The 15,623-nt window shown below is 33.3% G+C and overlaps 1 protein-coding gene across 3 annotated transcripts in view; it reads right to left on the bottom strand.

Annotated features, from left to right (window-relative positions):
* GLS (glutaminase) overlaps nucleotides 1-15,623 on the bottom strand; it is an 85,190-nt gene that overhangs the window by 61,588 nt on the left and 7,979 nt on the right. For all 3 annotated transcript variants that reach the window (XM_054478710.2, XM_054478712.2, XM_054478711.2), the window contains exons 2-5: nucleotides 9,166-9,262; nucleotides 8,690-8,811; nucleotides 3,447-3,576; nucleotides 2,077-2,156 (exon numbers count right to left, since the gene is read on the bottom strand). In XM_054478710.2, coding sequence (XP_054334685.1) covers nucleotides 2,077-2,156; nucleotides 3,447-3,576; nucleotides 8,690-8,811; nucleotides 9,166-9,262 — 429 coding nt within the window. The remainder of the gene's footprint in view (nucleotides 1-2,076; nucleotides 2,157-3,446; nucleotides 3,577-8,689; nucleotides 8,812-9,165; nucleotides 9,263-15,623) is intronic.

The raw sequence follows: 15,623 nt of genomic DNA, 5'->3' as shown, positions 1-15,623 counted from the left end.
TTCTGGCCAACCCAATTATAAAGTAAGCTTCACAAAGGCAGAGATCTTTGATTTACTTACTGATATATCCCAGGTTCCCTGAACAATATCCCAACACATCACAAGCATTCCTTCATAGTGAAAGTCATTCATAATGAAACTGGGCACTATATTAATAACCACCCGAAGCAGAGGGTGACAGAGACATCAGAGGTCAAACAGGAACGCATACCCACCTCACTTCTGAGTGTATTATAGAATATAAATACATATGTATAAATACCAAAAGAATCTTTTTCCTATCAAATTTATTCATGTGTAACTATAACCTTAAACTATATAGTTATACTATATAAGATTTTAACTTCAAACTTGACAATCATTCTAAAAAATGATTAGGAACTTGTCTTATTACCTTTGGATTTAAAAATACATATGTTCTAGTTCTGAAGTCAACTTTCTGAATTCTCTAGATAAAAAAACTAAGACAGAGAAGTTTAAGAAGAGAAAAATCATATTCAATATTACATGATAATAATTTCCCTCAAATTCAAAGACTTCCATTACTTGATAAACTATTTCCTAAAATGCAAAAACAGGAATACCATTCCCTACTGGAATTTGCTTCATGGGATAAAGCCACCATGCCTTTTCATTTCATTGTGTCCCTTCATAGCACACAACATTTAATTCAACACATGGTGACTGCTCAGTACATTTTACAGACCCAAATGAGGATAAACGCATATAATAATGAAAGAAAAAATAGACTAGAAGTTAAGAGACCTAGGTGTTCATTTCACCTTTGCCAATATCATGTCAACTATGGGCCTCAGATTCCTTACTTTCAAAATGAATGGGCTAACCCATATATTTTTTACTGTAAGTACTTGAGGATAATTAGTAAAAAAAATTAAAATCACCTAAAACGAAGGTCCTTACAAGTCACAAATTTTTGGCTGGGGGCAGGGGCTCATGCCTGTAATCCCAGCACTTTGGGATGCCAAGGCAGGAAGATCACTTGAGGCCAAGAGTTCAAAACTAGCCTGGGCAACATAAAAGATCAAATTTTCATAAAAGGAAAAAAAGTTTTTAATTGCAACATTATCTTGAAAAGTAAAATCTAAAATTACTAGGCTAAATGGCTTTTAGTAGTTTTAACAAAATTTAGGTAAAATTACAACTCTGATATAAACTTTTCAAGCTGTGTTCACTTACAAGTTGTACATCTTATGTAAGTTATATTTTGATAAAACAGAAATACTTTAATAAAACAACAAAAAACAAAGGAATATATCTCTGAGCTACGTCTTTAAATGAGTGAAAAAAGAATACTGATTTTTCTCTTTGGCTTAATTTTCTAATAAAACCAAATTATAAGATGATAATAATCTTTATGTCTAATTCCCAGCACAATGAACACAGTCATTCTTGAAAAAATATTCTAGAACTTTACCATTTTCCAAGGTCCTCTCTTAATTCTTTGATTTTTAAATCAAATCTTTCTTTTTAAAGTGCCCTCACATCACTATCCTTTTTATAATTCTGCAAGTTCCTCATCTGTCAGCAGCTGTGCCTGCAATGTAAGCAATTCCCAAATGCTGCTTTCATGGACTTCATGAAATCCTACATGTTTTGCAACTGACTTTTAACTTTGGGATACGTTATGTTGCACTGTCTTTAATTCTCATGCTAATTTTATCAGGAACACAAGGAACAAAGACGACGACAGATGGGTTACCAATGTTAAGTTGAGAAATAGGGACTAATTTTATTAGTGGTCAGTTCATTAGAGAATAGTGTCATGTTTTGACAAGTCTGCTTTTCTGAAACAAGTTGGTAACTGCAGGTATTTGAATAATACTCAAAAAACGAGACTACAACTGTGAATAAAATAGATGTCTCATAAAACTTAATATAATGTTACTGTTTCAGTTGAGTTTTTAAAAATTACATTAAAATCTAAATTTACCTTTTGAAATTATATCCTGTTAGGACTAATTTCCATTATAAAAGATGATCTTCTCCATGTCATTCTCACCATTACACAAAAGTTAAGGCTTAGAGTTGGTTTTCATGAGTTTGAAATAAACTTACCTCTGTCCATCTACTGTACAAACAGACACACCCCACAAATCGGGACTGAATTTGGCCAATTGAGGAATATAATCTGCAACCTATCCAAAAGATTGGAAAGAAATGAATAGATATAATATTGACAAATAATATATTTTCTTCCAGCAACAAATTTCTTATCTCATTTTACCTTCTACCAATGACTAGTTATTTTGCAACACTCAGTGGCTTCACAGTCTATCCTCTGTAACAACGCTCATGAAAACTAAAGGCAAAACAGACTTGAGAATTATGAGATCTAAAGTGACTTCTCTCAGTCTCCATTATTTCTTGTTTTCCAATGCATTCTTTCTTTCTAATGCATTCTTTCTTTCTAATGCATTCTTTCTTTCTCATGTTTAGCAGGAGAGTCTAGCAGAGGAACTTGGACTTTTTTTTTTTTTTAAGCAGGAAAAAAGTAAATTTATTTAATCAGGGTCATGGGTGCCAGTAGGGTTTCACTAAGACATTAGGAATCAAGTATTTAAAAATAAGTAGTAAGTATTTACACTGAAGTTGTTATACACTTGCATCTTGAACATGGATTTAAACTTCAAACAGTGCAATTATATGCAGATTCTTTTCTGCCTCCGCCACTCCCAAGACACAAGACCAATCCCTCTTCTTCTTCAGTCTAAACATGATGATGATGACAATGAAAACTTTCATGGTGATCCACTTCCACTTAATAAATAGTAAATATATTTTCCTTATGATCTTCTCAATACCATTTTTTATCCTCTTTATTATAAGAATTCGGTATATAATAAATATACAAAATGTGTTAATAGACTATTTACGTTATCAGTAAGGCTTATAACAGTAGTTATAAGTAGTTAAGTTTTAAGGGAGTCAAAAGTTATACTCAGATTTTTGACTGTGTGTGGAGCTGGCATCCCTAACCCCTGCTTTGTTCAAGGGCCAACTGGATTATACTAAAGCTACCCAAAGTTAAAACAAAAGAAAATAAAAACTTTCTATATGAAAATCAAATCGTTCCTAGTATTATTTACAGGATTTTAAAAACTAGAAACATTTCATTTAATACTGAGGGATATCAGATCTGCAGAAATTCTGAATAAGATTTTTTAAATTAAAAATTTAAAATCCATCACCATCATCTGAAAATAAAAAATTCTTACCCTTAGATTTCTCTTTAACCAGAATAACAAAGTTAAATATTTAAAATATTGTAAAAACACTAAATCCAGTGGCTTCAATTAAATTTCTTAAGCAAAGCTAAAGTGTTTTCTTTAGCAAAACGCAACTACACCATTTACTCTCTAGACCTCAAATTAAGCTGAATTTATTAAGTGATCGGGTTATGAAAATATGTACATCAAAAGCATTACCTTTCCTCCAGACTGCTTTTTAGCACTTTCATATAACTCATCAATGTGTGAGGTAAAAGACATAAAGTCAGGAATGACAAACTTTCTTCTAAATGCTTGTGTCAACAAAACAATGTTGCTCTGAACACATCTGCAGAATGTAAGAAAAATAATTAATAAACTGGATACATTTCAAATATCAGAACTTGGTAATAATAGCAATAATTAGGACTATACAACTAAATTCTATAAATTATGCTTTCTATATTATCTTTCCTTCTAGCAGTCTTTCAAGTAGTTGCTTGTAAGCTGTTGAACATGTAAGAGATTAATCTGGATGTGCCTAAAATTGTGTCACAAATTAAAAGACAAGGCGTTCCACCAAGTTTAAGTATTAAGACCATCTGAAACAAGCTTCTTACTCAATCAGAGTTGGTAAACATTCAGCATGATGACATCTGGTTAACAAAATTCAGACTGCGATCTTGTTTATTTATCAAGTAATCTCAGAAATACATCTCTTAGTTCTTATATAACTATTACTAGCATTTCATTTAAAAATTAAACATTTAGCATTATAACATACTTTTCCTTAATTATATCAACTTTGTCAGATTAATTTGTCTTAAATGAAATGTCTGTTGATATGCTTGTAAAAATAATGTCTAATTTGAAATAAAATTTCATATGAAGTAGTGTAATAATTAATTTTATATTATTTGAGTCACCAAAAATGTTATATTACAATATTCTATTTAATGTAAGATATGTAAATACAATGCAGAATAAAAATGTTTCACTGTTAAAAAAGTATTTTAAAAACATAGTAAACCGGGTGGGCGTGGTGGCTCACGCTTGTAATCCCAGCACTTTGGGAGGCCGAGGTGGGCGGATCACGAGGTCAGGAGATCGAGACCACGGTGAAACCCTCTCTCTACTAAAAATATAAAAAATTAGCCGGGCGTGGTGGCGGGCACCTGTAATCCCAGCTACTCGGAGAGGCTGAGGCAGGAGAATGGCGTGAACCCGGGAGGCGGAGCTTGCAGTGAGCCGAGATCGCGCCACTGCATTCCACCACTCAAGCCTGGGTGACAGAGCGAGACTCCGTCTCAAAAAAAAAAAAAAAAAAAAAAAAAATAGTAAACCAAGTGGATGGGAAAGCATGATATTCTGAAATCTAATAATTTGAACTGTATTTTGCTTTTTGCTAAAAAGAATTTAAGCCAGAAAATCAGTATATTAATGTAGCCTTTAAAAAGTTTTGCAAATAGATTACAGCCAATCATATATTCTGAGCTTAAGTCTCTATAACGCAGTAATAGAATATTTAATTAATATTTAATTAATAAAGGAAGACTTGCTAAACACGGTGTTAAGCCATAATACCAACTATAATAAATCTTAAAAGATACTCTCAGTATTTCTTGTTTAGTCTGCAGTAAATGAGAAATTTTTAAATCTCAATATTTTAATTCAAGTTGTTCTAGATGAAACCAAATTAAAGTTAAAAGCCAAGTTTCACAGTTTAACTATTAATAAGAATTCAGAATAGTATTTGTTCAATATAAAATTAACAGTTTAAAAATAAAATCCTAATAGAAATGACTATTGTTTCAGTCATAAGGATCCCCCTATTACAACATTAAAAAAATTATAGTCCTAATTTCCATAACTTATATAGTATTGACATCCCAGAGCTAAGACATATTTACTTCAATAAACAATCATTTTCAGATAGTTTCAATGTTAATCTCAAAAGCATTACCATTGTTTTAATATTTTTAATGTTTCAAATAGCTTCTAAAATCCAACTTGCAAGTATCAGAGTTGCAAGAGATGTACATCAAAGAACACCTTTCTCAGAGGAAAGAAAAATAGAATTCCTGATCTTAAACCAGTATTTATATCTACAACAAATCAAATGTACTTCCTCATTTTTCAAGAAGTTATAAATGCAAAAATGAGAGCTGCTGAACAAATTTAAATTATTAACCTACTACCATTTAACTACTTTAATCAGCACCTTTAAAAGGATTTATAATTGGCCAGGCATGGTGGCTCACGCCTGTAATCCCAGCACTTTGGGAGGCTGAGGCAGGCAGATCACCTGAGGTCGGGAGTTCGAGACCAGCCTCAACATGGAGAAACCCTGTCTCTACTAAAAATACAAAATTAGCTGGGCGTGGTGGTGCATGCCTGTAATCCCAGCTACTCGGGAGGCTGAGGCATGAGAATTGCTTGAACCTGGGAGGTGGAGGTTGCAGTGAGCCAAGATCGCACCATTGCACTCCAGCCTGGGCAACAAGAGCAAAACTCCATCTCAAAAAAAAAAAAAAAAAGATTTATAATTAACAAAATTATACACTCAGTGAAACTTTATGAATGTTCTGCTCTAGCAGAAGGTGCTGGTAAAGCTGTTCCAACAGACTTCACTGGTATATTAACAGGTTGACAAAACCAATTTTGCCTCTCAGGAGAGTAACTGCATACTGATCACCATTCCAAACAGTAAGGTTTTTCTTGGGAGTTATTTTAATATAGATACCATGAGTCTAACTAGGAAATTAGAAGTCACATAAAATGAACTCTGAGAAGGTGCTTATGCTTTTCAGCAAGTTATATCTATCTCTGTCCTTTGTTCAGTTTTCTTATCTGTAAGCCGGGAATAATCATTTTCTTTCCTTAAGTGTTTATAACTAAAAACTAATGCACAATGATTTACAAAACATTTCTCACAAATAATTTTTCATTTGTAAAATAACATAATAAATATGAAATTTTTAAGAAAATCAAACATACAAATGAAAGGCTACCATTCACTTTCTTGCAAAACAAAAAGATCAAAAAATTATGATCATACAAAGAAAGTTTTAATACCTATAAAGTTAAAAATGCATGAATAAATAAAGGATTAGTTTTCAACACAAATATTTTTACTTCTATTAGTTTTAAGATTTACTAGCATTAAAAACAATTGACTATCAAGCTGGGTACAGGCAGTCTCCAACTTCCGAACAGGTTTTACTCCAAAAAGTATGCTTAGAACGTATTTTCCCAAGTTAAAAAAAAGTCACACATAATAGTTGTTTCTCAGATTACTGAAAAAGTCTAAAAATATTAATCTACAATGTATTTTAGGTAAAATATTAACGTAGTTGCTTCAACCAAACCTACCCACCTTTATAAATTATTTCTCTGGGGAAAAATGAATCCCATGTTTTAACATCTCCTCCCTAGCTGCATGGAAGGAGAAGTTTATTTCTGGCAAAACTAACTAGATAACTTTTCATATTTGAAAACAGAGAAAAGAACATCTCTGAAGCAATCACCTTTCCAGGTGACTTAAAGCTATTAAAAGGTTAATAGTTGGAGGTTTTGAACCACCTCATTCTAAGAATAAGCAGAGAAATAATTATGCCTATAGACTTGTACTTTTCTACTGGTTGCTCATATAGACCATAAAACATTTGTCAAGTTGGAAACTGCCTATATTACAAGCATAGATTTTTAAAAATTGGATTAGCGTTTAAAACAATAATTACTATCTCTTAATATAATAGCAGGCAGAAAATTTAATGTTTGCATTTCCCTGGCTTAATAATCAGAGGATTTAAATTGTTTATAATTTCATATTTAAACATAGCAACATGTTTACAAAACATAAATATTTTTTCAAGTATTAAAAGCGTGTAACTTTGGGAGGCCGAGGCGGATGGATCACCTGAGGTCATGAGTTCCAGACCAGCCTGGCCAACATGATGAAACCCCGTCTCACTAAAAATACAAAAAAGCCAGGCATGGTGGCGGGCGCCTGTAATCCCAGATACTTGGGAATTGAGGTGGGAGAATCACTTGAACCCGGGAGGCAGAGGTTGCAGTGAGCCAAGATCATGTCACTGCACTCCAGCCTGGATGACAGAGTGAGACTCTCTTAAAAAAAAAAAAAAAAAAAAAAGTGTAAAATACTGCTTCCACTTATAATTCCAAAGCAGTTCCCCTACTGATTATCAACAGATCTACCTAGCATTACTCTAACAACTTCATTCACAGATACAACAAAATAATGCCCGCAGAAAGCACTTTAATCAGAATATTGTGCAGACAGTTCATGAACACGAAAAATAATCCTTACTGCAAAGACACAAATAAATTTAGAAATGATGTTTTTCTGTCTCTTAAAAAGCAGGTTCTGGAGAGTCAAAATTCCTAATACCAACTGCAACACGGACCTAAAGTCTACACTTTAAGGTCAGCTAAGTTAACAGAAACAAGAACCTCCTGGTGAAAAGATAAGAATCCCAAGCTGTCAGCAGTGCTTCACAGCATGCCAGGAAATTCAGAGAACCACAGTTAAATACTTATACCTCCAGATGACTTAATACTCCAGGAGACATCTAGAACAAATCACCCAACCCCCCAAAAGAAGATAAAACAAAAGTAAATACACCCATACATAACAAACTTTCAAAGTAGATGCAGAAATTTTTTGGATCCATGTCTGGAAAAAACCAATGTCTTATAGCAGTATTTACAGTTTTATACTAGTTTCTACTTAAATAGTAGTAGTTCAAAATACTATTTGATTCTTTGGGATCCATTACACACATGTCCATTAAATCTTTAAGTAATCAAACTAATAGAAACACATTAATGAAGATAAATAATAAATATATACAAATACAGGAACATCAAAGTAAAAATTCTCATTCAACCAAATCAACGCTTTAATCTCCAAAGTTGCCTTTAGTTCTTTACTGTTTTGAAGAAAATGAAAATAGCCAAAAGCCTATGTATTAATATGTCTGAAGAGAGGAGAGGAGCAGACAATGCAGGTATGTAAATGTGAGGAACACAGGTCTGTCTGAAGCCCTCTCATTTTATGATGTCACCTAAATCACCTTGTGGAAAAGAACTAGAGACCATGCTGAGAAAGCGTGCAAGTCATGCAGATGAATTGGGGATCAATATAAGCAATGACAGGACAAAGGATGTGCTCTACTCAAACTGAATGCAGTCTCCAAGTACTGTAAACTGGAAACATCGGTGGCTAAATTTGCTTAGAACAGATTTAAAGAAAGAATACTCTTAGCCCAGTGTATTACAGAACCTAATGTGTACCAAGTTCTTCAAACAAATGATGTTTATAAATCCCCTTTTTCCATTACACAGGAAGCAGTGGCCTTCAAAGATGCAATTTTGTTTTAAAAGCAGAATCACCGTATAGCATAGCAAATCACCATTAAAGGTTTGGCAGAAACTTTTACTTTTTAAAAAGATCTTTGTCTAGCATGACACCATCTGACGTTGTTTGAAGAGTTAATCTTAACATATCCATACACTCTTTCAACCTGGGATCAGACGTTCGCAATCCTGTAGATTTGAGTGCCTGTTTTTAAAAAAATAAGAGTTTGTAAATATATAGTGCAAAAAATGTATATGCTTATACCAACTATAAGATTTTATTCCTGTATATAAAAACTTCTACCCAACACTTGAACATGAATATAGCATCTTAGTGTCACTATTACCCACTTTCTGGACAAGTTTCTCATTGTTTCTTTCTTTTTCTTTCACTGATTACCTTGAAATGAGCATGATAAAAATTTGAAAACATAATAGGAGAAATAGTGTCAGTCAGAATCTACATGTCAGACGACCTTTAAGACTATATTTCAATAATACTGTATATATTTATTATTACTGATTTTGTAAGTTAAGATAGAAAAATATAAAAACTTACTGTAATAAATTTATGAACAGGTATTTTCTCTTGTCCTTCCGCAATTGTATAGAACAGCAAATCTTCCAAGCTAGGTAACAGACCCTGTTTTATTTTACTAAAGAGGTAGAAAGAATACAAAATTAATCCTTGTATGAACATTCTAATGGATTTTAACTAAATCCATTGTTAAATAACCACTGAACTAGACTACAGCTGAGCTGATATACTCAAGACTACAGCCATAGTAAATGTTGATTTACCAAAATCAAATCAGTACCACTATAAACCACACTGAAAAACAAGTAAAAAAAAAAAAAATCATTAACACATATTTTTTAATCCCATGTTTTGAAACCCTGATCATCAACTCTAGTTGTGCTAATGCCCAGCCATCCATTATGGTGATGCCTTCCTATACAGCCCAGTACAATCACCCAATTCAAATTACAGAGCTCAGCAAACGTTCCGGTAAGACTCAACACTCTGTTCAGTTGTTTTGGGGGTTTTCTAAATATGATGACCATATTTACATATTATTCAAATAGTTAACCTGATTATAAAATCTGGGAGAGACAGCAATTAACTACTGGACAGTAGTTAAGATCAAGTGCACAAGTTCTTGAATCCTGGCTGTAATACTATAGTTGTGTAACCTCGGGTAAATTAATTAACCTTTCTGTGATCCAGTTTCCTCATCTGAGAAAGGGGATAACAGTGCCTCCCTCATAGGGTTGTGGTGAGGATCAGTTGACTCAATACATTCAATATCTTTAGAACATGCCTGGCAGAGAGTAAGACTCCACTGACAGTAGTTGTCGTTATTATTTCTAAAGTGATCTAGGTTTACATATCCTAGTCAGCCCTTTGCATCCATAGATTCAACCAACACGGATAAAAAATATTCAGAAAAAAAATTAAAAACATACATTCAAAAGATAGTATAAGACCTATTTACATAGCATTTACATTTTATTAGGTATTATAAGTAATCTAGAGATGATTTAAAATATATGGGAGGGTAAATGTAGCTTATAGGCAAATATTATACCATTTTACATAAGAGACTTGAGGGGTGGGAGTCCTGGAACCAATCTCTTAACCTATACAGAAGGACAAGGCAAGATTGTATACATCAAATTCTACAAATCATAAAGACTATTAAAAGAAAAACGTTACCAGTAAGTATGCATTAAAAATCTTAATTAACTAAACTAGTGGAACACTAAGATGCTATGATTAACCAAACTTTTAAACATTGAATGTCACACAAATGTTTTTTAAAAACACATAGCTTTATCATTAAAATATTTAATGACATAACCTGATATATAATTATTCCCTGAAACTGTTTTTGCTCTTAGACAACTTTTAAAAATGCATTTGGAGCTGGGCGTGGTAGCTCACGCCTATAATCCCAGCACTTTGGGAGGCTGAGGCAGGAGGATCACTTGAGGTCAGGAGTTCGAGATCAGCCTGGCCAACACGGTGAAACCCCATCTCTACTAAAAATAGAAAAACTAGCCAGACGTTGTGGCAGGGCCTGAATCTTGGCTACTTGGGAGGCTGAGGCAGGAGAATGGCTTGAACCCGGGAGGTGGAGGTTGCAGTGAGCCAAGATTGCGCCACCACACTCCAGCCTGGGTAACAGAGCAAGACTCCGTCTCCAAAAAAAATACACTTGGGAAGTTTTAGTAATAATAACTACAATATATTGATCACTTACTTATGTTCTACACACTGTGCTAAGTGTTTTACATGCATTCTAACCTAATCCTCCAAGGATCTTATGACAGAGGTACTATTGTTATCCAAAATATAGTATGACTTCTGGTACATAATAGAAGCTCAACAAATTTTGTTATTTGTTCAGAAAAATGACTACCTCTGTCCCCATTTCACAGATCAGGAAACAGAGGTTCAGAGGTTAAGAAGCTTTCCAAGATTACACAATGGCAAAGATGGATTTTTCTGAATCCAAACTACTACTACATTATACTGGCTCTCTAACTTACTAGCTTGTTATTACTTTTATAAGGTACAAACAAGTTTTCTAGGTCTTATCCTGATCTAATACCATTAAACACAGCTTAACAATACTCACCACCTAATATTCAAAGAAAAACTGAACGAGCTGTCCAAAAAATCAGTGGATAATAACATGCCAATTATTTACAGCAAATGGTTGGTCAAATAAACTTCAGATAGTGGTAGTTTGTCACTTTAAAAAACTGCAGAATAAGCTTTCTATGTATTTATCACACCAGTAAATGGTATTTGCTTTGCCTAAAAGCTATGTAAATAATGTAAAATATACACTTTTTTAGCTTATGGCACATAGTGCAAAAAAATTAAAAGACCATGTTATTGTCATAGCTAGCAAAAAAAGATAAATGTTTACTTGCTTTTAAACGAGAAACTAATTTTTATCTATAGAGAAAAGAATTTAAGCCAGCCCTAAAAAATAAGCTCACAAAATAAGCTGTCAAAACTGATAAAAATAAATTACTACCTATCTCAGCATTTGAACCTCAGATTTTGATCTGAGAATGAATTCGCTTCAACAGTCTGGTGAACAAACATATTCAAATATTCTCCTCAAACTTTCTACAAGGCATAAACTACTCAAGATCATTCACGCCTTAACCCCCCTTTTCTCTCCCTAAATTAATTCTTTCTGGTAATTCTTCACAATAATGTATTTTTCATTAAAATTCAAAAGCTAAAAACTATAGCTTTCAGTAACTATATAGTAACTAGGAAATCCTTGAGAAAAGTATTTAAGTTTTAATGACAAATAGGATTATAGTAGTCTTTCAAATCTTATCAACAATTATTAATAACCCAAATGAATCCTCAAGATTCCCTTGAAGAGAAAAACATAAAATGGTTATGATATTCAGCAATTCAAATAGGATATAACGTTAAGAAGATAATCTGAAGGAAAATCCTTATTTCTCACCTTTTTACTTCTCCAACTTATACTGTCTCTCTCTCCTTTCTAAATGCTGCCTTTAAGATCATTTTACCATCATATTGTTTCTTCTTTTACCCATTCCTTCCCCTACTTTAGCCTTTAACTGTCTTAAGAAATAATTTCTTAATGAAAAAGAAGAAAAATCCCATGACATGTATGACATCATGTTAGACATCATTTACAGTCTAGAAGAAGGAGACATGTACATAAAATGAGGAATTACAAGAATGGATCTATGACATCCAGACTTTGGAAAACTACTTCACTGTGGTCTAATAAGGTCAAGCTTTTTTTAGATGAGGTGGAATTTGAGCTAAACCTGAAAGATGGGTAAGAGCTGGAAGCATGGCAACAGAAAAAGATTTCTGGCAAACAGACCAAAGGGATGAAAGTACTCACTTAGTGTTTATAAGGAACAAAAAACAGCTAGAGCACAGAATGTGTGAATTAAGGTGACTGTTTCTACCTATAGGCTATTATATGAATACTTAATGTTTTAGTGTTGAGAATATATATATTCTGAATATATATCTCTGAATACATATATTCAGAAGATATATATATATATATATATATCTTCTGGTAAATGAGGAGACTACCTTCCAAAATCTACATTAAGTTTAAATGCAGGGCCAACTTCTGCAACATGAAAAGAGGAGCTGTCTTTGCTTAGCCCACTGACCAAATTAGTTTCCCCATACCAAAGAGGGAATTCATACTCCTCAGTCTGGTATGCAGTTCTCTATAAATTAGCTTTACACTATTTATTCCTAACTTAATCCTTATAATTCCCCAATGTAATTGACTAGACTCATTGACCTGTAAATAAGTGCTATCTCATCTTTTTTTTTTTTTTTAACCTATCATGCCTTCTGTTTAAAACCTTCCTCTCCCTAAATCTTTAAGCTATCAATGATCATTTCAATTGTTTCACAGGACTTTGCCCCCACCAGATTCTCTATACTCTTTAGCATTCTCTGGTATCACTAAGTTTTGTCCTTTTCTTGTACCACTTATTATATGTCAAGCAATAGCGATAAAGATCCCTAAAGTAAGGTTGTGGTCTAGGAGAAATATGACTAAAGCCATGAGACAAATACTATGGTAGAAGTGTTTTTCAGAAAGTATTATATTAACAAGTACAGATGAAGTATTTAATTTTGCCTTAATGGGTAGGGGAAATCAAGAAGGTTTCTAATCTGTAATTAGGAGCAACAAGGCAAATTCATCTTCATCAGTTCAAAAACCTTATAAATAAAAAACTATCAAATGAAAGGAAGAAAATTTAAAAAAAAAAATCCTTACTAAGAACTACAAAATGAACAGAGGAAAATAATTGAAACCAACTGTACGGTCTTATTTTGTTAAATAACATTTCATATTACCCAACCTCCCCAAACTATAAAGCTTCAAGGCTGGGGTCAAGCCTTTCTTAATTTTTTTTTTCGCATAACTCTTAAAACACATAGTATAGTATGGTAAACCTATGAGACAATGAAAAACTATCTTTTCAAGTGGGATTAAAAAAAATGAGGCCTAATAATAACACAATACAAAAGGATTTGCTAGTCTTTATGCCTTCATTTAAGAATAATGATCCTTCAGATGATATTTACGGTTGTTTTAAAATCAGTGTATCATTTTGAATTTATAGTGAGCTGACTGATAACAACTGTCTATCAACACCAGCAAACTGGCAGATTAATAAACCTGTTAGACGGAAAGTTGAATTGATGGTGGCTGACCATATAATAAAACAGCATATTAGAATGAATGTTAAGTCTAACAAATTGACAAATTCTACTTATCATCCAAGTGATTTTGCCCCAAGGCTAATCATTGGTGGAATTTAAAAATAAAAACTTACATCTTTTAAGGCTTTACTGCTAAAAAAGGACTCTCACTTTCTATCATATTAAAACCCTATGAGGTAAATTAAGGTGGGTTAATTGTCACCAGTGTACAGATAAAGAGAGTCCTAGAGGAGTGTGGCAGCATGCACCTACAGTCCCAGCTACTTGGGAGACTGAGGCAAGAGGACTGCTTGAGCCCAGGAGTTCAAGGCTGCAGTGAGCTATAATGGCACCAATGTACTCCAGCCTGGGTGACACAGCAAGATTCCATTTCTAAAAAAAAAAAAAAAAAAAAATTTAATTTAAATTTTAAATTAAAAAAAAATTTTGTTTTAAGGAGTATCAAAGTCAAGCAGCAGGTCCAATGTCACATAAATCTTAAGTGGCTGGACCAGAATTAGTCCTACAAAGCTCATCCTTTGTTCCCAGTTCCAGACTCTTCCTGCTCTGCCACCTCATGCTCTCAGTGGTTAGCACTCTATTTTAGGAATAATATCTGTAATTCTTGAACAATAATAAATTTCTAACCAAAGTGCAAATAAGAGAACTAAATTAGTCTGCCTTGATAAAACTGCATCCTGTCAAAGCAAAGATGAGATTATACTCAATTAGGGCTGCTGTTTTGACTGGACTTTATAGCACAAATTCATTTAAAAGCACACCAAAGTAAAGAGCACAAAAGCCACTTTATGTGAGGAAATGGTCAGGCTGTCCCTGTCAGCTCATGGTAATTTGTCCATACGTTTGCACAACTTCAGAATTTTGACCCAAAAGGCAGTCTGGCTGTCTCCGGTGGGAAGACTAGGATCTGGGGAGATCAAGTCTGTAACATCCAACTCTGTTAGTTTTTCCAATAACTCATTTCTTCAGCCAAGTATCCTTTAATATATCTAGATAGAATAATACAGATACTATATGAATTCTGTCACTGCAATCACTTTGATACCACTATAGACGACTTGTTCAGAATAACTAAAATATATAGGTAGAAGTTAATGAAAAACTTCAGCCACACATAAGGAAAAATGAAACAGCTATGAAAATGGAATGGGCTGCCTTCTAAGGGAGTGAACTGCCTTGTGAAGGCAGTATTCAGGTAGAGATGAATATGGGAGAAGAAAGCAGCAGCTGGGGAGAAGGGTTTATAAGATCTCTCATAATCCTGAATCTAAAAAAAATTAACTCTATAAATTGAATTAGTTTGCTGCTAATAGATGAAAAAAGAAAAATCAAAACAAGTTCTAATATTGTCTGAACTTGTTTAGGTCATTTAATATCTGTGGGCAGCTTATATAATATGTAAAACCAGCTGGAATTAAATGTTCTTTAAAGTTACTTCCAAGCCTAATTCTCAGTTTTTGAGTTGCTAAAAATAGATGTCCTCCAAATCACTACACTAAAGTGAGATCATAAACTTTATTCACTCACGACTTACATACTTTTATTTTACACATTAGCATATTCATCTGGGTTCTAAAACTAACGGAAGTATTTAATGCCACTGAACTAGGGAACTTAAAAATGGTTAAAGTGGTAATTTTTATGTTATGTATATTTTACCACAATTTTTTGAAAAAGCTAAGCAGAACTGGATACAGAAGGTAAGAGGGAAGGAGGATTGCTAAAGTAGAGACATGAAGACAGTCAAC

This window comes from Pongo pygmaeus, chromosome 11 (genome assembly GCF_028885625.2).
Source record: "Pongo pygmaeus isolate AG05252 chromosome 11, NHGRI_mPonPyg2-v2.0_pri, whole genome shotgun sequence".
In the NCBI taxonomy this organism is placed as follows: domain Eukaryota; kingdom Metazoa; phylum Chordata; class Mammalia; order Primates; family Hominidae; genus Pongo; species Pongo pygmaeus.
This window is presented reverse-complemented; position numbering and strand designations above follow the sequence as displayed.